The sequence below is a fragment of the Corvus hawaiiensis genome (assembly GCF_020740725.1).
Source record: "Corvus hawaiiensis isolate bCorHaw1 chromosome 31 unlocalized genomic scaffold, bCorHaw1.pri.cur SUPER_31b, whole genome shotgun sequence".
In the NCBI taxonomy this organism is placed as follows: domain Eukaryota; kingdom Metazoa; phylum Chordata; class Aves; order Passeriformes; family Corvidae; genus Corvus; species Corvus hawaiiensis.
In genome coordinates, this window is record NW_025963247.1 from 93,512 (window position 1) to 115,893 (window position 22,382).

General features: G+C 68.7%; 3 protein-coding genes across 3 annotated transcripts; all 3 read left to right on the forward strand.

Annotated features, from left to right (window-relative positions):
• The first annotated feature begins 126 nt into the window (after positions 1–126).
• On the forward strand, positions 127–16,374 carry SKIV2L (Ski2 like RNA helicase). The gene is given in 35 exon segments (XM_048293011.1): positions 127–204; positions 351–471; positions 1,020–1,029; positions 1,319–1,396; positions 1,398–1,429; positions 6,507–6,624; positions 6,706–6,820; positions 6,914–6,991; positions 7,126–7,179; positions 7,312–7,445; positions 7,479–7,505; positions 7,584–7,706; positions 7,935–7,988; positions 7,990–8,081; positions 8,595–8,741; positions 8,829–8,913; positions 9,242–9,348; positions 9,608–9,754; positions 10,255–10,354; positions 10,426–10,638; positions 10,844–10,873; positions 10,875–10,955; positions 11,071–11,182; positions 12,289–12,407; positions 12,479–12,616; positions 12,917–13,057; positions 13,327–13,428; positions 13,915–14,059; positions 14,353–14,481; positions 14,799–15,013; positions 15,107–15,217; positions 15,543–15,578; positions 15,580–15,762; positions 15,872–16,012; positions 16,156–16,374. Coding segments are annotated over 35 exon segments (3,738 nt in total). The 5' UTR covers positions 127–185; the 3' UTR covers positions 16,357–16,374.
• Positions 16,375–16,600: 226 nt separating this feature from the next.
• On the forward strand, positions 16,601–18,414 carry STK19 (serine/threonine kinase 19). Its single transcript, XM_048293042.1, is given in 8 exon segments — positions 16,601–16,801; positions 17,121–17,266; positions 17,338–17,433; positions 17,500–17,636; positions 17,831–17,894; positions 17,896–17,929; positions 18,043–18,190; positions 18,278–18,414. Coding segments are annotated over 8 exon segments (765 nt in total). The 5' UTR covers positions 16,601–16,707; the 3' UTR covers positions 18,324–18,414.
• A 191-nt stretch (positions 18,415–18,605) lies between these two features.
• Positions 18,606–22,207, forward strand: NEU1 (neuraminidase 1). The gene is given in 8 exon segments (XM_048293043.1): positions 18,606–18,784; positions 19,124–19,316; positions 20,055–20,149; positions 20,151–20,315; positions 20,391–20,510; positions 20,512–20,574; positions 20,669–20,888; positions 21,947–22,207. Coding segments are annotated over 8 exon segments (1,167 nt in total). The 5' UTR covers positions 18,606–18,694; the 3' UTR covers positions 22,168–22,207.
• Positions 22,208–22,382: the final 175 nt, after the last annotated feature.

Here is a 22,382-nt window from a genome sequence, read left to right on the forward strand (position 1 = left end):
GTGGCGCCTTCCCAGAGAGCACCGCGCCCGGAGAAGCGCCTCCCCATTGGCTGGCTGACTGGTCTGTGCCGGCGAGGGCGGGGCTGCCCGGCTGAGAGCACTTCGGTTGGCTTCGGGCACTTCCGGCGGCGGCGGGGAGGGAGCGCTTCCGGGTCAGGGCGCCGGTTGGCGGGGCCGGAGCGGGGATGGAGCTGGAGCGGATCGGTGAGGCCGGGGGGGCCCGGGGGGCTCCGAGGCGGGCTTGGCGTGCCCGGTGGCGGCGCGGGGCGGTCTCTTGGGGGCTGTGGGAGGGGGCCCGGGGGCCTCCCGGTGGTCCCCGGTGACCGGCCCGGTGCCCCCCCCCCCCCAGCCCGTGCCCCCCCGCGGGCCGCGGGAGCTGCCGCTGGCGCTGCTGGAGCTGGGCTGCGCGGGGCGCTTCGAGCTCCTGACGGGACCCCCGGGCGCCGCCGAGGCCCCCGAGCCCGCGCCACCGTGAGTGACCCCCCCCCCCGAAAAACCCCAAAAACGGCCCCGGAGACCCCAAAACATCCCCGGAGACCCCAAAAACAGCCCCGGAACCCCCAAAAACGTCCCAAACCCCCAGAGTCCCCAAAAACAGCCCCGGACCCCCCCCAAAACACCCCCGGACCCCCAGAGCCTCCCCAAAAACACCCCCAGACCCCCAAAAACCAGCCCCGGGGCTCCCCAGAACTCCCCCGGATCCCCAGAGCCCCCCAAAATACCCCCGGACCCCCCCAAAATACCCCCGGATCCCAAAAACACCCCAGACCCCCCCCCAACCGCTCCCAGACCCCCCCAAAACACCCCCGGACCCCCCCAAAACACCCGCAGAGCCCCCAAGACACCCCAATACCCAGACCCCCCCCCCCCCCCAAAACACCCCCAAACTCCCCAAAAACATCCCAACCCCCCCCCCAAAACAGCCCAGACCACCCCCAAACATCCCCGGACACCCCAGAGCCCCCAAAACAGCCCCGGGCCTCTCCCAAACACCCCCGGACCCCTCCCAAACATCCCAGACTCCCCCAGGCACCCCAAAAAAACCCCCAGGCACCCCAAAAACACCCTCGGACCCCCCAAAACTCCCCCAGACCCCCCAAAACTCCCCCAGAGCTCCAAAAAACACCCCCAGACACCCCAAAAAATATCCCAAACACCCCCAGACCCCCCCAAAAACACCCCCTATCCCCCCCCTTCCCCACCCCCCCCCCCTTTGGGTGCCCCCCGCCCCTTTCGGGGTCCCCTCCGCTCCCTGTGTTGTTTTTTGGGGGGGGGGTCTCGCCCCCGTGCCCACCCCGGTGCCGCCCTCCCCCCGCAGCTGCCGCGGGGGCTGCCCCCGTTCTGTGCCCCGCTGGCGGCCGAGCTGGAGCTGCGGCTACTGAGCACCCCCGAGTGGGCTACCGATCCACGACCACCAGCGGGCCCGCAGGTGTGGGGCGGGGAACGGGGCTGGGGCTGGAAATGGGGCTGGGGGCTGGGAACGGGGCTGGAAATGGGGCTGAGGGCTGGGAACGGGGCTGGAAATGGGGCTGGGGGCTCGGGGGGGCTGGGAACGGGGCTGGGGGCTCGGGGGGAATGGAAATGGGGCTGGGGGCTCAGGAGGGATGGAAATGGGGCTGGGGGCTGGAACTGGGGCTGGGGGCTCGGGGGGGATGGAAATGGGACTGGGGGCTGGGAACGGGGCTGGAAATGGGGCTGGGGGCTGGGAACGGGGCTGGGGGCTGGAAATGGGGCTGGGGGCTCGGGGGGATGAAACGGGGCTGGGGGCTGGAAATGGGGCTGGGGGCTGGGAACGGGGCTGGGGGCTCGGGGGGGAATGGAAATGGGGCTGGGGGCTGGGAACGGGGCTGGGGGCTCAGGAGGGATGGAAATGGGGCTGGGGGCTGGAAATGGGGCTGGGGGCTCAGGAGGGCTGGAAATGGGGCTGGGGGCTCGGGGGGAATGGAAATGGGGCTGAGGGCTGGGAACGGGGCTGGAAATGGGGCTGGGGCTCGGGGGGGGCTGGGAACGGGGCTGGGGGCTCGGGGGAATGGAAATGGGGCTGGGGGGCTCAGGAGGGATGGAAATGGGGCTGGGGCTGGAACTGGGCTGGGGGCTCGGGGGGGATGGAAATGGGACTGGGGGCTGGGAACGGGCTGGAAATGGGGCTGGGGGCTGGGAACGGGGCTGGGGGGCTGGGCTGAAATGGGGGCTGGGGGGCTCGGGGGATGGAAACGGGGCTGGGGGCTGGAAATGGGGCTGGGGGCTGGGAACGGGGCTGGGGGCTCGGGGGGAATGGAAATGGGGCTGGGGGCTCAGGAGGGATGGAAATGGGGCTGGGGGCTGGAAATGGGGCTGGGGGCTCAGGAGGGCTGGAAATGGGGCTGGGGGCTCGGGGGGAATGGAAATGGGGCTGAGGGCTGGGAACGGGGCTGGAAATGGGGCTGGGGGCTCGGGGGGGGGCTGGGAACGGGGCTGGGGGCTCAGGAGGGATGGAAATGGGCTGGAAATGGGTCTGGGGGCTCTGGGGGGGCTCTGGGGGGTCCTGGGCTGGGGGGTCTTCAGTGCGTGGGGTGAGGTTCGAGGGGGGTCCGGGGTCACAGGGGGTGTGCACGTCCCTCAGAGTGACCACAGTGACCACTGTCCCTCAGAGTGACCACAGTGACCCCTGTCCCTCAGAGTGACCACAGTGACCGCTGCCCTTCAGAGTGACCACAGTGACCACTGTCCCTCAGAGTGACCACAGTGACCACTGTCCCCTCAGAGTGACCACAGTGACCGCTGCCCTTCAGAGTGACCACAGTGACCGCTGTCCTTCAGAGTGATCACAGTGACACCCTGTCCCTCAGAGTGACCACAGTGACCGCTGTCCCTCAGAGTGACCACAGTGACACCCTGTCCCTCAGAGTGACCACAGTGACCGCTGCCCTTCAGAGTGATCACAGTGACCACTGTCCCTCAGAGTGACCACAGTGACCACTGTCCTTCAGAGTGACCACAGTGACCGCTGCCCTTCAGAGTGATCACAGTGACCACTGTCCCTCAGAGTGACCACAGTGACCACTGTCCCTCAGAGTGACCACAGTGACCGCTGCCCTTCAGAGTGATCACAGTGACCACTGTCCCTCAGAGTGACCACAGTGACCACTGTCCCTCAGAGTGACCACAGTGACCGCCTGCCCTTCAGAGTGATCACAGTGACACCCTGTCCCTCAGAGTGACCCACAGTGACCACTGTCCCTCAGAGTGACCACAGTGACACCCTGTCCCTCAGAGTGACCACAGTGACCGCTGCCCTTCAGAGTGATCACAGTGACACCCTGTCCCTCAGAGTGACCACAGTGACCACTGTCCCTCAGAGTGACCACAGTGACCGCTGTCCCTCAGAGTGACCACAGTGACCACTGTCCTCAGAGTGACCACAGTGACCGCTGTCCCTCAGAGTGACCGCACTGACCCCTTGTTCCTCAGAGTGACCACAGTGACCCCGTCCCTCAGAGTGACCGCTGTGACCCCTGTCCCTCAGAGTGACCACAGTGACCCCCTGTCCCTCAGAGAGACCACAGTGACCACTGTCCCTCAGAGTGACCACAGTGACACCCTGTCCCTCAGAGTGACCACAGTGACCACTGTCCCTCAGAGTGACCACAGTGACACCCTGTCCCTCAGAGAGACCACAGTGACCACTGTCCCTCAGAGTGACCACAGTGACACCCTGTCCCTCAGAGAGACCACAGTGACCACTGTCCTTCAGAGTGACCACAGTGACCACTGTCCTTCAGAGTGACCACAGTGACCGCTGTCCCTCAGAGTGACCACAGTGACCACTGTCCCTCAGAGTGACCACAGTGACACCCTGTCCTTCAGAGTGACCACAGTGACCACTGTCCCTCAGAGTGACCACAGTGACCGCTGTCCCTCAGAGTGACCACAGTGACCGCTGTCCTTCAGAGTGACCACAGTGACACCCTGTCCTTCAGAGTGACCACAGTGACCACTGTCCCTCAGAGTGACCACAGTGACCACTGTCCCTCAGAGAGACCACAGTGACCGCTGCCCTTCAGAGTGACCACAGTGACCCCCCTGTCCCTCAGAGTGACCACAGTGACCGCTCTCCCTCAGAGTGACCACAGTGACCACTGTCCTTCAGAGTGACCACAGTGACACCCTGTCCCTCAGAGTGACCACAGTGACCGCTGTCCCTCAGAGTGACCACAGTGACACCCTGTCCCTCAGAGTGACCACAGTGACCACTGTCCCTCAGAGTGACCACAGTGACCACTGTCCTTCAGAGTGACCACAGTGACCCCTGTCTCTCAGAGTGACCACAGTGACCCCTGTCCCTCAGAGTGACCACAGTGACACCCTGTCCCTCAGAGTGACCACAGTGACCACTGTCCCTCAGAGTGACCACAGTGACCACTGTCCCTCAGAGAGACCACAGTGACCGCTGCCCTTCAGAGTGACCACAGTGACCACTGTCCCTCAGAGTGACCACAGTGACCGCTGCCCTTCAGAGTGACCACAGTGACCGCTGTCCTTCAGAGTGATCACAGTGACACCCTGTCCCTCAGAGTGACCACAGTGACCGCTGTCCCTCAGAGTGACCACAGTGACACCCTGTCCCTCAGAGTGACCACAGTGACCGCTGCCCTTCAGAGTGATCACAGTGACCACTGTCCCTCAGAGTGACCACAGTGACCACTGTCCTTCAGAGTGACCACAGTGACCGCTGCCCTTCAGAGTGATCACAGTGACCACTGTCCCTCAGAGTGACCACAGTGACCACTGTCCCTCAGAGTGACCACAGTGACCGCTGCCCTTCAGGAGTGATCACAGTGACCACTGTCCCTCAGAGTGACCACAGTGACCACTGTCCCTCAGAGTGACCACAGTGACGCGCTGCCCTTCAGAGTGATCACAGTGACACCCTGTCCCTCAGAGTGACCACAGTGACCACTGTCCCTCAGAGTGACCACAGTGACACCCTGTCCCTCAGAGTGACCACAGTGACCGCTGCCCTTCAGAGTGATCACAGTGACACCCTGTCCCTCAGAGTGACCACAGTGACCACTGTCCCTCAGAGTGACCACAGTGACCGCTGTCCCTCAGAGTGACCACAGTGACCACTGTCCTTCAGAGTGACCACAGTGACCGCTGTCCCTCAGAGTGACCGCACTGACCCCTTGTTCCTCAGAGTGACCACAGTGACCCCGTCCCTCAGAGTGACCGCTGTGACCCCTGTCCCTCAGAGTGACCACAGTGACCCCCTGTCCCTCAGAGAGACCACAGTGACCACTGTCCCTCAGAGTGACCACAGTGACACCCTGTCCCTCAGAGTGACCACAGTGACCACTGTCCCTCAGAGTGACCACAGTGACACCCTGTCCCTCAGAGAGACCACAGTGACCACTGTCCCTCAGAGTGACCACAGTGACACCCTGTCCCTCAGAGAGACCACAGTGACCACTGTCCTTCAGAGTGACCACAGTGACCACTGTCCTTCAGAGTGACCACAGTGACCGCTGTCCCTCAGAGTGACCACAGTGACCACTGTCCCTCAGAGTGACCACAGTGACACCCTGTCCTTCAGAGTGACCACAGTGACCACTGTCCCTCAGAGTGACCACAGTGACCGCTGTCCCTCAGAGTGACCACAGTGACCGCTGTCCTTCAGAGTGACCACAGTGACACCCTGTCCTTCAGAGTGACCACAGTGACCACTGTCCCTCAGAGTGACCACCAGTGACCACTGTCCCTCAGAGAGACCACAGTGACCGCTGCCCTTCAGAGTGACCACAGTGACCCCCCTGTCCCTCAGAGTGACCACAGTGACCGCTCTCCCTCAGAGTGACCACAGTGACCACTGTCCTTCAGAGTGACCACAGTGACACCCTGTCCCTCAGAGTGACCACAGTGACCGCTGTCCCTCAGAGTGACCACAGTGACACCCTGTCCCTCAGAGTGACCACAGTGACCACTGTCCCTCAGAGTGACCACAGTGACCACTGTCCTTCAGAGTGACCACAGTGACCCCTGTCTCTCAGAGTGACCACAGTGACCCCTGTCCCTCAGAGTGACCACAGTGACCCCCTGTCCCTCAGAGTGACCACAGTGACCACTGTCCCTCAGAGTGACCGCAGTGACCCCTTGTTCCTCAGAGTGACCACAGTGACCCCGTCCCTCAGAGTGACCGCTGTGACCCCTGTCCCTCAGAGTGACCACAGTGACCCCGTCCCTCAGAGTGACCACAGTGATCCCGTCCCTCAGAGTGACCGCAGTGACCCCTTGTTCCTCAGAGTGACCACAGTGACCCCTGTCCCTCAGAGTGACCACAGTGACCGCTGTCCTTCAGAGTGACCACAGTGACCACTGTCCCTCAGAGTGACCGCTGTGACCCCCTGTCCCTCAGAGTGACCACAGTGACCGCTGTCCCTCAGAGTGACCGCTGTGACCCCCTGTCCCTCAGAGTGACCACAGTGACCGCTGTCCCTCAGAGTGACCGCAGTGACCCCTGTCCCCCCCAGGAGCTGGCAGAGGACCCCGGAGCCGCGGGCGCTCTTCTCCCTGGACCCCACGCCGGTGGCCGGGGAGCTCCGGGCCGAGCGGGACCCCCGCACGGGCGCCCTCACGGGCTTCACCGAGGTGGGGGCTCTGGGTGGGGGTCTCTGGGGGGGTCTCTGGGGGTCCGGGGGCTCGCCCTGACCCCCCCCCCGGCCCCCCCAGGAGCTGCTGCCGTCCGTGGGGCTCTCGGCCTCCAACTCGCCCTCGCTGCTCCGGCCGCCCGGCCCGCCCGGCGAGGGGCTGCGGGGGGGCATCTCCAGCTGCCCCTTCTGGCCAGGTACGGCCCCCCACCCCCCCCGGGACCCCCGGCCCGCCCCCCCCGGGACCCCCGAGCCCTGCAGAGCCCCCCCAAACCCCCCCTGCCCCACAGGGGGTCAGGACGAGCCCAGCCTGGAGCAGATCCGGGCCCCGCAGGAGCAGCAGGAAGAGGACGTGGACTTTGAGACGGGTACGGACCACCCCCCCCCCATTTGGGGTGTCCTCCCCCGATTTGGGGTCCCCCCCCATCGCAGGGAGCCCCCCGCCCCCCTTTTTTGGGCTGCTCACGCCCTGACCACCCCCTGTGCCCCCCCCTCTCCCCAGAGCTGCTCACGACCCCCCCCGGGATGAAGCGGGGGGTGGAGTTCAAGCCCCAAGGTAAGGGGGGGCCCCGGGGATTTGGGGGGGGTCGGGGGGGTCTTTCCCGCTTTGGGGGGGTTGGTTTGGGGGGGGGGGTGGGGTTGTTTGACCCCCCCCCAGCCCTGGGGGTGCCCCCCTGACCCCCCCCAGCCGCGGCGGGGGGGCCGCTGTCCCTGTCCAGCCTCCTGGAGACCCTCGACACCTTCGACCTGGGGGGGGGCGAGGAGCCCGGGGGGGGCCCTGGCCAGGCCCAGGGGGCCCCCCCAGCTCCCCCCACCGAGGGGGGGCCCGGCCCCGCGCCCCCCCCGCGCCGCTCCGACAGCCTGGAGGAGCTGCTGGGCAAGGTGGGTGCTGGGGGGGGCGGATTTGGGGGGGTTTTGGGGGGTCCCTGTGCCCCCCATCGCTCACTGCCCCCCCCCCAGGAGGAGGCGGGGACCCCCCCCGCGCCCCCCCCGGAGCCCCCCGAGGAGGTTTGGGCGGAGATGGTGGACGCCGCGTCCCCCGTGGAGGGCTTCGAGCAGCTGCTGCCGGACCCCGCGCACAAGGTGGGCTTGGGGGGGCCCCGGGGGGATTTTGGGGTGCCAGGGACCCCCGGGATGGGGGTGAAGACCCCTTGGGGCGGTTTGGGGATCGGGGAGGATTTGGGGTGACCCCCCCCCCCCCCCGCCCCAGAGCCTTTCGTGTCCCTGGGATCTGAGCGGGGTCACTGGGGGGGTTTGGGGGGCCGGGGGGTGCTCGGGGGGGGTTTGGGGTGACCCCGTTGCCCCCCGCAGTGGCCGTTCCGCCCGGACCCGTTCCAGCAGCGGGCAGCTCTGTGCCTCGAGCGCGGGTCACTCGGTGCTGGTGGCCGCCCACACCTCGGCCGGCAAGACGGCGGTGGCCGAGTACGCCATCGCGCTGGCCCGGCGCCACATGACCCGGTGAGACCCCAACAGCGCCTCGGGGGGTGCTCGGAAACCCCCCAAATCCCCAGGGGAGAGCCCCCCTCCCCCAAAAACACCCCAGACACCACCCCAGGGACCCCAAACGGCGGTGGCCGAGTTTGGGCTGACCCAGTGAGACCCCAAAGGCCCCCCGGAACCCCAAACCGCCAGGCCCTCCCCACCCTGCGTGTCCAGAGTCATCCCAAGCCCTTGACCCTATATCCCGATATCCCCCCAAAACATCCCCTGGAGCAGCCCAAAACCTCCCTGAAAGACCCCAAAACCTCCCTGAGAGACCCCAAAATCTCCCTGGGCTCCCCAAATCCTCTCCAGCTCCGCTCTGTGTCCCCCAGGACGTCCCCAAAGGCCTCCTTGCCTCGCTCCTGGCTGCCCCCAGACCCCCTACACCCCTCTGGGGGCACCCAGAGCTCTGCTGCTGCCCTGCCCGGGGGTCTGTGGGGTGCCGGGGGTCTGTGGGGTGACCCCCCCGTGTGTTCCCCCCCCACCCAGGTCCATCTACACGTCCCCCATCAAGGCCTTGTCCAACCAGAAATTCCGGGACTTCCGCGAGACCTTCGGGGACGTGGGGCTGCTGACGGGGGACGTGCAGCTGCGCCCCGAGGCCGCCTGCCTGGTCATGACCACCGAGATCCTGCGGTGAGGGGCTCCGGGAGGGTCCTGGGGGGGTTTGGGGGGGGTTGGGGAGGGGGGCCGGGACCCCAAAATCCACGGCCGCGTCCCCAGGTCGATGCTGTACAACGGCTCCGACGCCATCCGGGATTTGGAGTGGGTGATCTTCGACGAGGTGCACTACGTCAACGATGACGAGGTGCGGGTCTGGGGGTCCCCGGGGGGGTTCCCAGGGGGGTTTTGGGGGTTCTGAGGGTGTTTGTGGGGGGCTCAGAGGTCATTTGGGACCTGGAGCGGGTGATCTTTGACAAGGGGCGGTTCCTAGGGGTTTGGGGGTCCTGGGAGGATTTGGGGGGGGTCCTCATGGGGTTTAGGGAGACTTAGGGGGTCTTGGGGGGGGGCTCTGACTTCATCTGGAATCACAGATGAGGGTGGGGGGTCCCCAAGAAGTTCGAGGGGGTTGCTGGGAGTTCTGGGGGTTCCCAGGGGGTTTTGGGGACCCCCTGACCCCCCTTTTTGCCCCCCAGCGGGGTGTGGTGTGGGAGGAGGTGCTGATCCTGCTGCCCGAGCACGTGAAGCTGGTGCTGCTCAGTGCCACGGTCCCCAACGCCCTCGAGTTCGCCCAGTGGGTCGGGTACGGACCGGGGGGCGCCTTGGGGGGCTCCTGGGGGGCTTTGGGGGTCTCTGAGAGGGACCTGGGGGGCTTTGGGGACGTCCCTGAGGGGCCACAGGGATCTGGGGGGTGCTGGGGCTCCCCGGGTGGCCCTGAGGTGGCTGGGGGGGCTCTGGGGTGGGGGGTGACGGTGGCCCTGGGGACACGGGGGATGGGGAGATCCCTTTCACTGCTCCCATCCCGTGTTTTCCCAATCCCACGGGGTTTTGCTGCCTTCCAGGCGCACGAAGCGGCGCTGCGTGCGGGTGCTGAGCACCCCGCGGCGCCCGGTGCCGCTGGAGCATTTCCTGTTCACCGGGAACAGCTCCCGGACACGGCACCAGCTGTTCCAGCTGCTGGGCCCGGGCGGGGCCTTCAGCACGCAGGGGTGAGACCCAAACCTGCCCCAAAAACCTGCCCCAAACCTCACCTAAACCTGCCCCAAACCTCACCTAAACCTGACCCAAAAACCTGTGTTGTGCCTCGCCTAAACTTGCCCTAGAAACCTGTCCCAAACGTCACCTAAACCTTTCCTAAAAACCTGCCCCAAACCTCACCCAAAACTGCTCTAAACTTGCCCCAAACCTGCCCCAAAAACCTGTGTTGTACCTCACCTAAACCTGCCCCAAAAACCTGCCCCAATGTCACCTAAACCTGCCCCAAACTTCACCTAAACCTGTCCTAAAAACCTGCCCCAAATCTCATCTAAACCTGCCCGAAAAAACCTGCTCCAAACCTCACCCAAAACTGCTCTAAACTCGCCCCAAACCTGCCCTGTTCCTGCTCCTAAGTTGCCAGAAACTTACCCCAAACTTCACCCCAAACCTGCCCCATACCTGCCCCTCTCCGTCCCCCACTCCCCCCACACCTGCCCCTCACCTGTCGCAGGTACTACGCGGCGGTGGAGGCCAAGAAGGAGCAGAGCAGCAAACACGCGCAGAGCTTCGGGGCGCGGCAGCCCACCATGGCCGGCCCCAACCCCGGGCAGGTCCGGCGGGCTCCGGAGGGGCTGGGGGCTGCCCCGGGGGTCCCGCTGACCCTGTGCTTTCCCCCGGCCAGGAGCGGGGGGTCTGGCTGGCCCTGCTGGAGACCCTCCGTGAGCGGGAGCTGCTGCCCGCCGTGACCTTCACCTTCTCGCGGGGCCGCTGCGAGGACCAGGCGGCCGCCCTGGGCTCCCTGGACCTCCTGAGCGGCCCCGAGCGCGGCCAGGTCCGGCAGTTCCTGACCCGCTGCCTGGCCCGGCTGCGCGGCTCCGACCGGCGCCTGCCCCAGGTGTGGGGCCTGGGGGGGTTTTGGGGGCTCTGGAGGAGTTTTGGGAGGGGACAAGGGGGACTTTGGGATATGGAGGTGTCGTGGAGGCTGGGAAAGCTGTGAGGGGTTCGTGCCATGGGTGATGGCTGCCCCCGAGGCCGAGGGGCCCATGTGGTGTTGGGGGGCCCATGGGGCCAGTGACACCTCCATGTTCCCCCTTGCTCAGGTGCTGCAGCTGTCGGAGCTGCTGCAGCGCGGGGATCGGCGTCCACCATGGCGGGGTCCTGCCCCTGCTCAAGGAGGTCGTGGAGATGCTCTTCAGCCAAGGGCTGGTCAAGGTGTGTGGGGTGTGTGGGGAGAGGTGCTGCGGCCACGTGTGGGGCACAGGGTCCTGCCCCATGGTGGCACCCCCAGCCCCAAACCTGCCCCAAATCTGCCCCATACCTGCCCCAGGTGCTGTTCGCCACCGAGACCTTCGCCATGGGGGTGAACATGCCGGCACGAACCGTCGTCTTTGACTCCATCCGCAAGCACGATGGGAACAGCTTCCGTGACCTCCTGCCCGGTGCGGGGCCGGGGGGGGCTGTGGGGCAGCGTTCGGGGCCTCGGTGCCGTGTCCTCCATGTCCCAGTGGGGTGGGAAAGAGGCGAAAACGGGAGGGAAAAAGGGCAGGAAACTGGACCAGAAAAAAAGGGGAAAAATGGTTGAGAAAGAGGCGGAATGTGAGGGGAAAAACATTGGAGAAAACAGAGGGAACAGCATTGCGAATGTGGTGGGAAAGCTGGGGGGAGAAAGGGCGGGAAACGTGAGGGACAAAAAGGGCGGGAAACGTGAGGGGGAAAAAGGGCAGGAAACGTGAGGGGAAAAAGGGCGGGAAACGTGAGGGGAGAAAAGGGCGGGAAACGTGAGGGACAAAAAGGGCGGGAAACGTGAGGGGGAAAAAGGGCAGGAAACGCGAGGGGAAAAAGGGCGGGAAACGTGAGGGGGAAAAAGGGCGGGAAACGTGAGGGGAGAAAAGGGCGGGAAACGTGAGGGGAGAAAAGGGCGGGAAACGTGAGGGGGGAAAAAGGGCGGGAAACATGAGGGGAGAAAAGGGCGGGAAACGTGAGGGGGGAAAAAGAGCGGGAAACGTGAGGGGAGAAAAGGGCGGGAAACGTGAGGGGAGAAAAGGGCGGGAAACGTGAGGGGAGAAAAGGGCGGGAAACGTGAGGGGGGAAAAAGGGCGGGAAACATGAGGGGAAAAGGGCGGAAAACGTGAGGGGAAAAAGGGCGGGAAATGTGAGGGGAAAAAGCGGAAAACGTGAGGGGAAAAAGGGCGGGAAGCATGAGGGGAAAAAGGGCGGGAAGTGCGAGGGGAAAAAGGGCGGGAAACGTGAGGGGAAAAAAGGGCTGGAAACGTGAGGGGAAAAAGGGCAGGAAGCGTGAGGGGAAAAAAGGGCGGGAAACGTGAGGGGAGAAAAGGGCGGGAAGCGTTAGGGGGAAAAAGAGCGGGAAACGTGAAGGGGAAAAAGAGCGGGAAACGTGAGGGGAGAAAAGGGCGGGAAACGTGAGGGGAAAAAGGGCAGGAAACGTGAGAGGGTAAAATTGGTGGGAAATAGAAGAGGAAAATGGCAGAAAGCGCGTTGCTGCGGGGTAGGGCTGCGACTCATGGTGGGTCTGTGTCCCCCCCAGGCGAGTACACGCAGATGTCAGGGCGTGCAGGGCGCAGAGGGCTGGATGCCACCGGCACCGTCATCATCCTCTGCAAGGGGCCGGTGCCCGAGCTGTCCGACCTGCACCGCATGATGCTGGTGAGTGCCGTGCGTGTCCCCGCCTGTCCCCGCGTGTCCCCACACGTGTGTCACCCCCCCACGTCGCCCAGGGCCGGCCGTCGCCGCTGCAGTCGCGGTTCCGCCTGACGTACCCCATGATCCTGCTGCTGCTCCGCGCCCCCGCCCTGCGCCCGCACGACCTCATGCGCCGCAGCTTCGCCGAGTTCCCGCTGCGCCGCGACGCCACGGTGAGGGCACCCCGGCCTGGGGACCCAGTGTGGGCACTGGGAACGTCCTGGTGTAGAACGGGGGGCACAGGGACACCCTGCTGTAGGGGCTGGGGGCCTCTGGGGACACGAGAGCACCCCAGTACAGAGGCTGGGGTACGCTGGGGGCATCTCTGCGATGGATTAGAGAATACTGAGGTAACCCGTAAGGGCTGGCAGGCACTGGTGACACGAGGACTGCCCGATATCAGGGCTGGGAGATACTGGGACATCCCATTGTGGACACTGGGATGCACTGGTGCCCCCTCTGTGCCCCCCCAGGCGCAGACGCGTCGCGTGGCCGCCCTCAGGGAGGCGCTGGCGGCGCTGGGGGACCCTGAGGGGACAACGGGGGACGTGGGGGACCTGCCCCAGTACCACCGCGCCGTCGTGGGGCTGCGCCGCGCCCGGGCCGTGCTCCAGGTGGGTCTGGGGGACGGGGACACCTTCCAGGGGCTCCTGGGGGGCTTGGGGACTGCTTGGGGGGGCCAGGAGACACTGGGGTGCCTATTTGGGGGTTTGAGGGTTCCTGGGGACACGGGGGGTGCCATGAGGGGGTCTCTGGAGATCCTGGGGGTGCCTGGGGTTGTGGGGGTCCAGGAGGCAAAGGGGGGCTCTGGGAGGTTCAGGGGTGCAGTGGGGGAGTCCTGGGGGTCCCAGGTGCCCCCCCTGACGGGCTCTGGGATCCGCAGCGGTGCCTGGCGCAGGCGGGGGGACAGCGGGTGCTGGCACCAGGACGGGTGGTGGTGGTCTGCACCCCGAGACACCGCAACGCGCTGGGGCTGGTCCTGCAGGTACCCCAAACCCCCCCAAACTCCCCCACACACTGGGGCCGGTCCTTCAGGCACCCCCAAACCCAAAAAGGATCCATTACAACCAATAGGGGGCCAAATAATGAGTGGGGGGGGGCTGCCAGAAAGGGATCCATGGCGTCAACAGGGCTGCCAAATAGTGATTCTCAGGGAGGCTGCCAGAAAGGCATCCCTAGGCGTCAATAGGGCTGCCAAATAGTGAGCCTCGTGGGGCTGCCAGAAAGTGATCTATTGCGATCAGTGGGCGCTGCTATATTGTGAGCCATAGCCCCCCAACCCTCTTCCAAGCCCTAAAATCGCCCCAATCCCCCCACCCCCTTTAAATCACCACCAAAAATAACCCGGTTACCCCTAAAGCCTCCCCAAAACCCCCTCAATCCCCCCATAAACCCCCCTGTAACCTCCCAAACACCCCCTAAACCCCCCCTCAATCTCCCCTAAACCCCCTGACCCGGGGGTCCTGCCCAGGTGACCTCCGGGGGCTCCAGCCGCACCTTCACGACGCTGGTGCTGAGCGAGAAGCCCCCCGAGAACGGGGGGGCCCCCCCAGAGCCCCCCCCGGACGTGCCCTACCCCGAGGACCTGCTGCTCACCCACCTCTTCCTGCCCGAGGGTGAAAACGGGGGAACCCCAATGTTTGAGGGATTTTGGGGGGGTCCCGGGGGGTCTCTGGGGATTTCGGGGGACTCCATGGGTACCTGAGTTCATTCTGGGGGGGTCTTGGGGTCCCTAAGAGGGATTTGGGGGGGTCCCCAGATTCCTGCGTCACTTTCAGGGGAGAGTCCTGAGAGATTTGGGGGTCACTGGATCTCCTTTGGGGTCTCCTTTGGGGCAGTGAGGGGGGGTCCTGGGATTTTGGAGCCTCTTCTGGGGAGGGGTCCCTGAAGGTTTTGGGGGCTCCCCCAGGCCCCCTCGGGCACTCCCTGGAGCAGCTGCGCCCCGAGGACATCGTGGGGGTCACGGCCAAGACACTTCGGGTGAACCCCGAGGTGCTGCTGCAGGAGCTGCGCCCCCCGAGGGGACCCCGGCCCCGGTACGGGGGGGTCTGGGGGGAATTGGGGTCCCTGCGGGGCATTTTGGGGTTCTCAGAGGTGGCTCAGGGTGTCCAGCAGTGCTTTTTGGGGGGGGGTGTCCCCACAGTTCTGGGATATTTTGGGGTTTTCTTCCTGGGGGGTTCCCTGGGGAGGGGGGAGTCCCTGGGTGGGGAGGGGGGGGGTGGTTCCTGTGGATTTTTGGGATGCCTGGGGAGGGGGTCTCTGTAACTTTTGGGATCCCAGGGATCTCCCTGGGGTTTTTGGGGGTGTCCCAGTGGATTTCGGGGTCCGTCTGACGCCGCGTCCCCCCCGCAGGTCCCCCCCCGCCGGGCGCGGGCGTGGGCGCGGCGCTGCAGGAGCTGGCGCGGCTGGCGGGGGGGGCCGGCAGGGAGGGGGGGCTGCCCCTGCTCGAGGCCCTGGGGGTGCCCCCGGGCCGGGACCCCGCGGCGCTGGCGGCGGCGGCCGAGCTGCGCGCCCTGGGCTCGGCCCTGCGCGGCTTCCGCTGCGTGCACGGCCCCCGCTTCGCCCAGCAGGTACGGGGGGGGGGGGGGGCTGGGGCTCCGGGGTGGGAGGGGGCTTTGGGGACCCCTTCCTGACCCCTCCCTGTGCCCCCCTGCCCCTCCCAGTACGCCCAGTTCGCCGCCAGGCAGGAGCTGCTGGAGCAGCTGGAGGAGCTCCAGTTCCAGCTGTCGGACCAGTCCCTGCTGCTGCTGCCCGAGTACCACCAGCGCCTCGAGGTGGGGACCCCCAAACCCTCCCTGGGACCACCAAACACCCCCCTGGGACCCCCAAACCCTCCCTGGGACCACCAAACCCTCCCTGGGACCCCCAAGCCCTCCCTGGGACCACCAAACACCCCCCTGGGACCGCCAAACCCTCCCTGGGACCACCAAACACCCCCCTGGGACCACCAAACACCCCCCTGGGACCCCCAAACCCCTCCCCGGGACCCCCAAACCCCTCCCCGGGACCCCCAAACACCCCCCTGGGACCCCCAAACCCCACCCCGGGACCCCCAAACCCCTCCCTGTGACCCCCAGCCCGCCCTCCCTGTCCCGCCAGGTGCTGTCGGAGCTGGGGTACATCGCGGGCGGCGCGGGTGGCGCTGGGCGGGCGCGTGGCGGCCCTGCTGAGCACGGAGCAGCTGGTGCTGACCGAGCTGCTGCTGGGCAACGTCCTGGCGCCGCTGCGGCCGGACGAGAGCGTGGCCCTGCTGTCCTGCCTGGTCACCCCGGGCCGCGGAGAGCCCCTGCCCGAGGGGCTGCCGGCCACCCTCACCCAGGTACCGCCCGGCGGCCCTCGGGGTGGGGGTCCCTGGGCTACCGGGGTTTGAAGGGGGCCGTTGTGGGGTGTGCGGGGCTGGGGTCACTGCCCTCACGGCTGCCCCCCAGGCCCTGGAGCGGCTGCGGGCCGTCGCTGCCCGCGTGGGGCGGCTGGAGCAGCAGCACGGCCTCGGGCCCGGCCCCGACGACTTCGTGGCCCAGTTCGGCTTCAGCCTCGTGCAGGTCGTCTACGAGTGGGCGCGGGGCATGGTGAGACCCCTGGGGACCCCCGAAAATCCCCCGGGACACCCCTGGGAGCCACCTGGGACACCCCTGAACCCCGCGTCCCTCCCTGTCCTAACCCTGACCCCCAGTGCCCTCTGTGTGCCCCCTGACCCCCGCCGTGTCCCCAGCCCTTCGCGGACATCGCGCGGCTGGCGCCGGTGCAGGAGGGGACGGTGGTGCGGGCGATCCAGCGGCTGGAGGAGCTGCTGCGGGAGCTGCGCCAGGCCGCGCGCGTCGTGGGGGACCCCGCGCTGGCCGCCAAGATGGAGGCGGCCGCCGCCATGATCAAGCGCGACATCGTCTTCGCCGCCAGCCTGTACACGCAATAAAGGGGCACAGGGACACCCCCGCTGGCTCTGTGGTTCTGTCCGAGCCCCCCTCTGATCTCACGTGGTTCAGTCCATTCATCCAGTCCGTTGAACCCCGTGTATCCCCCCCCCCCAGTTGGTTCATCGTGGTTCGTTCCAGCCCCCCCTTCTCCATCCCCCATTTCCCCCCCGCTTTGGTTCCTAATGGTCACGTCCGTTGGCTCCGCCCATCTCATGCGTCATCACCACGCGCCTCTTTGCGACGTCATCTGAAGGCGCAGTGACGCCATCATCCCGCGCCCGGTGCAGGCGGCAGTGGCGCCGGTGCCGTTCCGGGGCGCGGAGCCCCCCGAGCCCCTCCCCAAGCCCCCCATGAGCCGCCGCCGCCGCCTCGGCGACACCAACGGCGCCCTCGGGGCCAAGCGGCGCCGCCTGGAGCTGCCGGGGGAGGGACCGCGCCCCGACGGTACCGGGGGTGGCGGGGCCCGGTGCCGCGGCGGGGCCTGAGCGGCGAGGCCGGGGAGAGCCGGGGGAGCCCGGGGCTGTGCGGGGCTCCCGGGGCTGTGTGGGGAGGGTCCCAGGGGTCCCGGGGCTGTGCGGGGAGGGTCCCGGGGCTGTGCCGGGAGGTTCCCGGGGCTGTGTGGGGAGGGTCCCAGGGGTCCCGGGGCTGTGCGGGGAGGGTCCTGGGGGTCCCGGGGGTCCCGGGGCTGTGCGGGGAGGGTCCCGGGGTCCCGGGGCTGTGTGGGGCAGGTTCCCGGGGGTCCCACGCCGCCCCCCGCCCCCAGGCAGCCCCGCGGCGGTGGAGGCCGCTCTCCAGGCCGTGGCCGCGCTGTTCCCCCGCCGCCTCTTCGGGGACGCGCTGCCGCCGCTGGTGCTGCGCCACCAACTCTACGACGTCGTGCGGGACCGGACGGCCGTGGACCGGCACCTGGTGAGCGCCGCAGGGCCGGGACCCCCCCCGGGACCCCCCCCGGACCCGCCCTGACCCCGCCGTCCCCCCAGAACCGGCTGCGGGATGAGGGCCGCGTGCGGCTGCTGCACCTGGGGCTCGGCGCCGACGCGCTGGGGGTCGTCAGCCTGGAGCTGTACCGGGAGAAGGTACCGGGGGCTGCGGGGGGCTGGGGGAGGCGGTGACCCCCCCGGTGACCCCCCCGTGCCCCCCAGGCGCTGGCGGCCGTGGCCGGCACCCCCCGGGAGGGGCTGGTGCGGCGCTTCCTGGACGCGGCCGTGGCGGCGAGCCCCGAGCTGAGCTTCGAGCAGCGCCGGATGCGGGAGCTCGGCTTCGAGGACCGCGATGTCACGTACGGGGACGCCCCGGGGGGGCTGGGGGGGCCCCGAGGAGAATTTGGGGTCGCGGGGGGGGCTGTGCCGACCCTGAGCCAGCACCGGGGCGCTCCCAGGGGCTGCAGGCCCCCCCTGGTTTGGGTCCGGGGTCCCTCGGGGGGGGCTCCCCGTGGCTCCGGGGGGTGTCACAGCCCCCGCCGTGTCCCCCCAGGCAGTTGGTGGCCGCGGGGCTGCTGACGGTGCGCGACGCCGGCAGCTGGTGGCTGGCGGTGCCGGGGGGTCGGGCGCTTCGTGCGGGCGCTGCTGCGGGGTGAGTGCGGACCCCCGGCCCCGGGGGCACCCCCGGCCCCTCCCGGAGCGGCTCCGGCCCTCGGGGGGGCTCCGTGGCCGCCCCGCGCCCCCCGGTGACCCCGCTGTCCGCAGGCCGGCGGGCGCTGCTGGCCCTGGTGCGCCGCTCCCGGCACCGCGAGGTTCCTCTGCGGGACCTGCAGAGCGGAAAAGCCCCCCCGGGCGCCCGCCTGGGGGTCCCGTTCCTGCTGCACGACCTGCTGGGGGCTCAGCAGCTGCAGAGGTACCGGCCTGGGGTCCGCGGGTGCCCCTTGACCGCCGGGTGACCGCCGGGTGACCCCTGACCCCTCGTGTCCGCTGCCCCCCGCAGTGTCCCCACCGCCGCGGGCCCTCTGCTGCGTTTGGCCGAGTCCTGACCGGACCCTTCCCGAAGAACGTTTTTTCCCGAATTCTTTACACCGGGACCTGGGGGGCGTGGCCGGGTCTGATCGGAGCAATTCAAAATTACCCGCCTCGGCCCCGCCCCCTCCGCGTCCAGCCCCGCCCCCCGCGGGCCGGGGCTTTCCCCGCGTTCGCGGTGGGGCTGAAGCGAGGTGCAATAAACCCCAAAAACAATAAAACCGCTCGTTCCCGCAAAACAACAACTCCGTTCGCAGCGTGCGGACCCCACCCGGCGGAGCCGTTGCCGCTTTGAGGCCGCGCTTTCCCCGCCGTTGCCCCTTTAAGGCCGGGCCCCGCCCCTCCCGCCGCTCTCGCGGCGCTTCCGGTGGCTCTTAAAGGGGCCGCGATGGGCCCCGCGCGGGCGCTCCGGGCGCTGCTGCCGCCGCTGCTGCTCGCGATCGGCGCCGCCTCGCGATGGGTCGCGACCCCCGACACGGTACCGGGGAGGGGCCGCCTCGGGACCCGCCCACCGACCCCGCCCAGCGACCCCCGCCCCCGGAAGCGTCTCCAGGGACCGTTCGGGGCCTTCGTTAGGAGCCCCCCCCCCCTCCCCCCCCCCCCAAACCGGTGACACCCCCCCAGGGCCCCCCCCCCCCCCCCCAGCACTCTCGGACCCCCCCAATGCCCCCGACCCCCAAAGGGCTTCAGCTCCCCCCACCCGCTGTGCCCCGTAACGGCCCCCCCAACGCCCCCCTGAGCCCCCCCAACGCCCCCCGAGCCTCCCCATCGCCCCTGGGACCCCCAATGTCCCCCCCTGAGCCGCGTGTCCCCGCAGGTGCGGCCGCGGGTGGTGCGGGAGCAGGTGCTGTGGGTCAGCGGGCAGGGCCGCGGGGGGGTCCACACCTTCCGGGTGCCGCTGGTGGCCGCGACCCCCGGGGGGGCCCTGCTGGCCTGCGCCGAGGGCCGGAAACGCTCGGCCGCCGACGTGGGGGCCAAAATCATCGCCTGCCGCCACTCCCCTGACGGAGGTGGGGCTGGGGGGGCGTTGGGGGAGGGGCTGGGGGTCTCTGGGGGCGACCAAAGTCGTCGCCTGCCCCCACTGCCGTGACAGCTTTGGGGCTGGGGGGTCCTTGGGGGGATGTGGAGGGTCCCTGGGTGGGTGTGGGTGGGTCTGGGGGCTCCCTGGGGGATTCCAGTGGTCCCTGGGTGGGTCTGGGGGTCTCCCTGGGGGATTCCGGTGGTCCCTGGGTGGGTGTGGGGGGGGTCTGGGGGCTCTCTGGGGGATCCTGGTGGTCCCTGGGTGGGCCTGGGGGCTCCCTGGGGGATTCCGGTGGTCCCTGGGTGGGTCTGGGAGGGGTCTGGGGGCTCCCTGGGGGATTCCGGTGGTCCCTGGGTGGGTCCGGGAGGGGTCTGGGGGCTCCCTGGGGGATTCCGGTGGTCCCTGGGTGGGTCTGGGAGGGGTCTGGGGGCTCCCTGGGGGATTCCGGTGGTCCCTGGGTGGGTCTGGGTGGGTCTGGGGGCTCCCTGTGGGATCCTGGTGGTCCCTGAGTGGGTCTGGGGACTCCCTGGGGGGACGTGGAGGGTCCCTGGGTGGGCCTGGGGGCTCCCTGGGGCTTTCCGGTGGTCCCTGGGTGGGCCTGGGGGCTCCCTGGGGGATTCCGGTGGTCCCTGGGTGGGTGGGGGGGGGGTCTGGGGGCTCCCTGGGTGGGTGTGGGATCTCGGGGGGGTCCCGAGGGGCTCTGACCGTGTCCTCCCCCCCCCTCCAGGTGCGACGTGGGGGCCCGACGGAGGTGGCGGCCGACGACGGCTGGGAGGGGGACGGGCTGAACCTGGGGGCGCTGGCGGTGGCGGGGCCCGAGGTGCTGCTGCTGTTCGCCCGCTGCGCCCACCCCCCGCAGGCCTGCGGCCCCCCCAGCACCCTCCTGCTGCGCTCTCGCGACGGGGGCCGCTCCTGGGGACCCCCCCAGAACCTCTCGGACGTGGTGGGCGGGGAGGTGTTCGCCCCCGGGCCCGGTTCTGGCATCCAGGTACGGGATGGGATTGGGGAGGGGGGGGATCTGGGGGTCCGGGAGGGGTCTGACCCCCCCGTTCCCCCCCGGCAGAAGCAGCGGGCGCCGTTCCGGGGCCGCCTGGTGTTCTGCGGGCACGGGACGCTGGAGCGCGACGGGGTCACGCTGCTGCTGAGCGACGACGGCGGGCGGCGCTGGCGCCGGGGGGGGGGTCCTGCCCGCCATCCCCTTCGGGGCCCCCCGGCACCCCCGCGACTTCACCCCCGACGAGTGCCAGGTGAGGGCGGGGAGGGGGGATTGGGGCCGGGGGTGTCCCCTCCTCATTTCTGGGGGGTTCTGGATGTTCCGGGACTGACCCAGCCCCCCCCCAGCCCTACGAGCTGCCCGACGGCTCCATCGCCGTGAGCATCCGCAACCAGGACTCGTACCGCTGCCGCTGCCGGATGCTGGCGCGGAGCTGGGACGGGGGCGAGACCCTTCCCCCCGCCGCCGTCACCTTCCAGCCCGCGCTGCTGGACCCGGCCGTGGCCGCCGGGGCCCTGGCCAGCCACGGGCTCGTGCTCTTCAGCAACCCAGCCCACGAGAGCGAGCGTGAGTACGGGGGGACATCGGGGGGACACGGGGGGACAGGGGGACATCGGGGGGACATGGGGGGACACGGGGGGACACAGGGACATCAGGGGGACACAGGGGGACGGGGGGACATCAGGGGGACACAGAGGGACACGGGGACATTGGGGGTCATTGGGGACACCAGGGGGACATCGGGGGACATGGGGGCATAAGGGGGACACGGGGGGACACGGGGACATCGCGGTCATCAGGGGGACATGGGGGGACATGGGGATATCAGGGGGACATCAGGGGGACACAGGGACGTCTGGGGGACATGGGGGGACACGGAGACATTGGGGGGACACAGAGGGACACATGGACATCGGGGGACACGGGGACATCGGGACACGGGGACATCAGGGGGACATGGGGGGACATCAGGAACATCAGGGGGACACGGGGGGACATCAGGGGGACATGGGGGGACATCAGGAACATCAGGGGGACACGGGGGGACATCAGGGGGACAGGGAGACACGGGGACATCAGGGGGACATGGGGGGACGGAGGTACATCGGGGACGTCAGGGGGACATCGAGGACATTGGAGAGACATCGGGGGACACGGAGACATCAGGGGGACATGGGGGGACACGGGGACATCAGGGGGACACGGGGACATCGGGGGGACATCAGGGGACACGGGGGCATTGGGGGGGCACGGGGGCATCAGGGGGACATGGAGGAACATGGGGACATCGGGGGGACATCAGTGGGACATGGGGACATTTGGGATATCAGGGGGACATGGAGGGACATGGGGACATCAGGGGGACATCAGGGGACACGGAGGGACATCAGGGGGACATCAGGGGGACACGGGGGAGGAACCGAGGGGGACGCGGGGGGACGCGAGGGCGGCTACAGGGGGCCGTGGGTGGGGCTGTGGGGCCTGGGGGGCCCTGGGAGCACCCGGGGGGGGGTTCAGGGGGTGTCCCAGGTGGGGGGGGGGGGGGAGGGGCTTTGGGGGGCGGGGCTTCGTTGGCGGCGTGGGTGTGGCCGGAGTGGGCGTGTCCCGACGGGCCCCGCCCCCAGGGGTGAACCTGACGCTGCGCTGGAGCTTCGACAACGGCACCACGTGGTGGGGGCGGGGCCTGCGCGTGTGGGCGGGGCCCAGCGGGTACTCGGCGCTGGCGGCGCCGCCCCCCGCGGAGCAGGGCCCCGCCCCCCTGGTGTACCTCATCTACGAGAAGGGGCGGAGCCTCTCCACCGAGAGCGTCTCATTGGCCACCATCAGCCTGGCGGGCGGCCCCTGACCCCGCCCCGCGGCGCGCGCAATAAAGCGATTGGTTCAGAGCGGCGCCGCGTCATCCCTGGGGGCGTGGCCGGGCGGTGGCGGGAACCGTCGCCATAGCGACGCGGGGGGGCGGGATTGCTGCCGGGCCTTTCGCTGGGCGCGCGGCGTCCCTGAGGACCTTGCGGCGGGGCTGCCCTTCGCGCTGCCTGAGCGGAGGTCCGTCCGCAGCGCGGC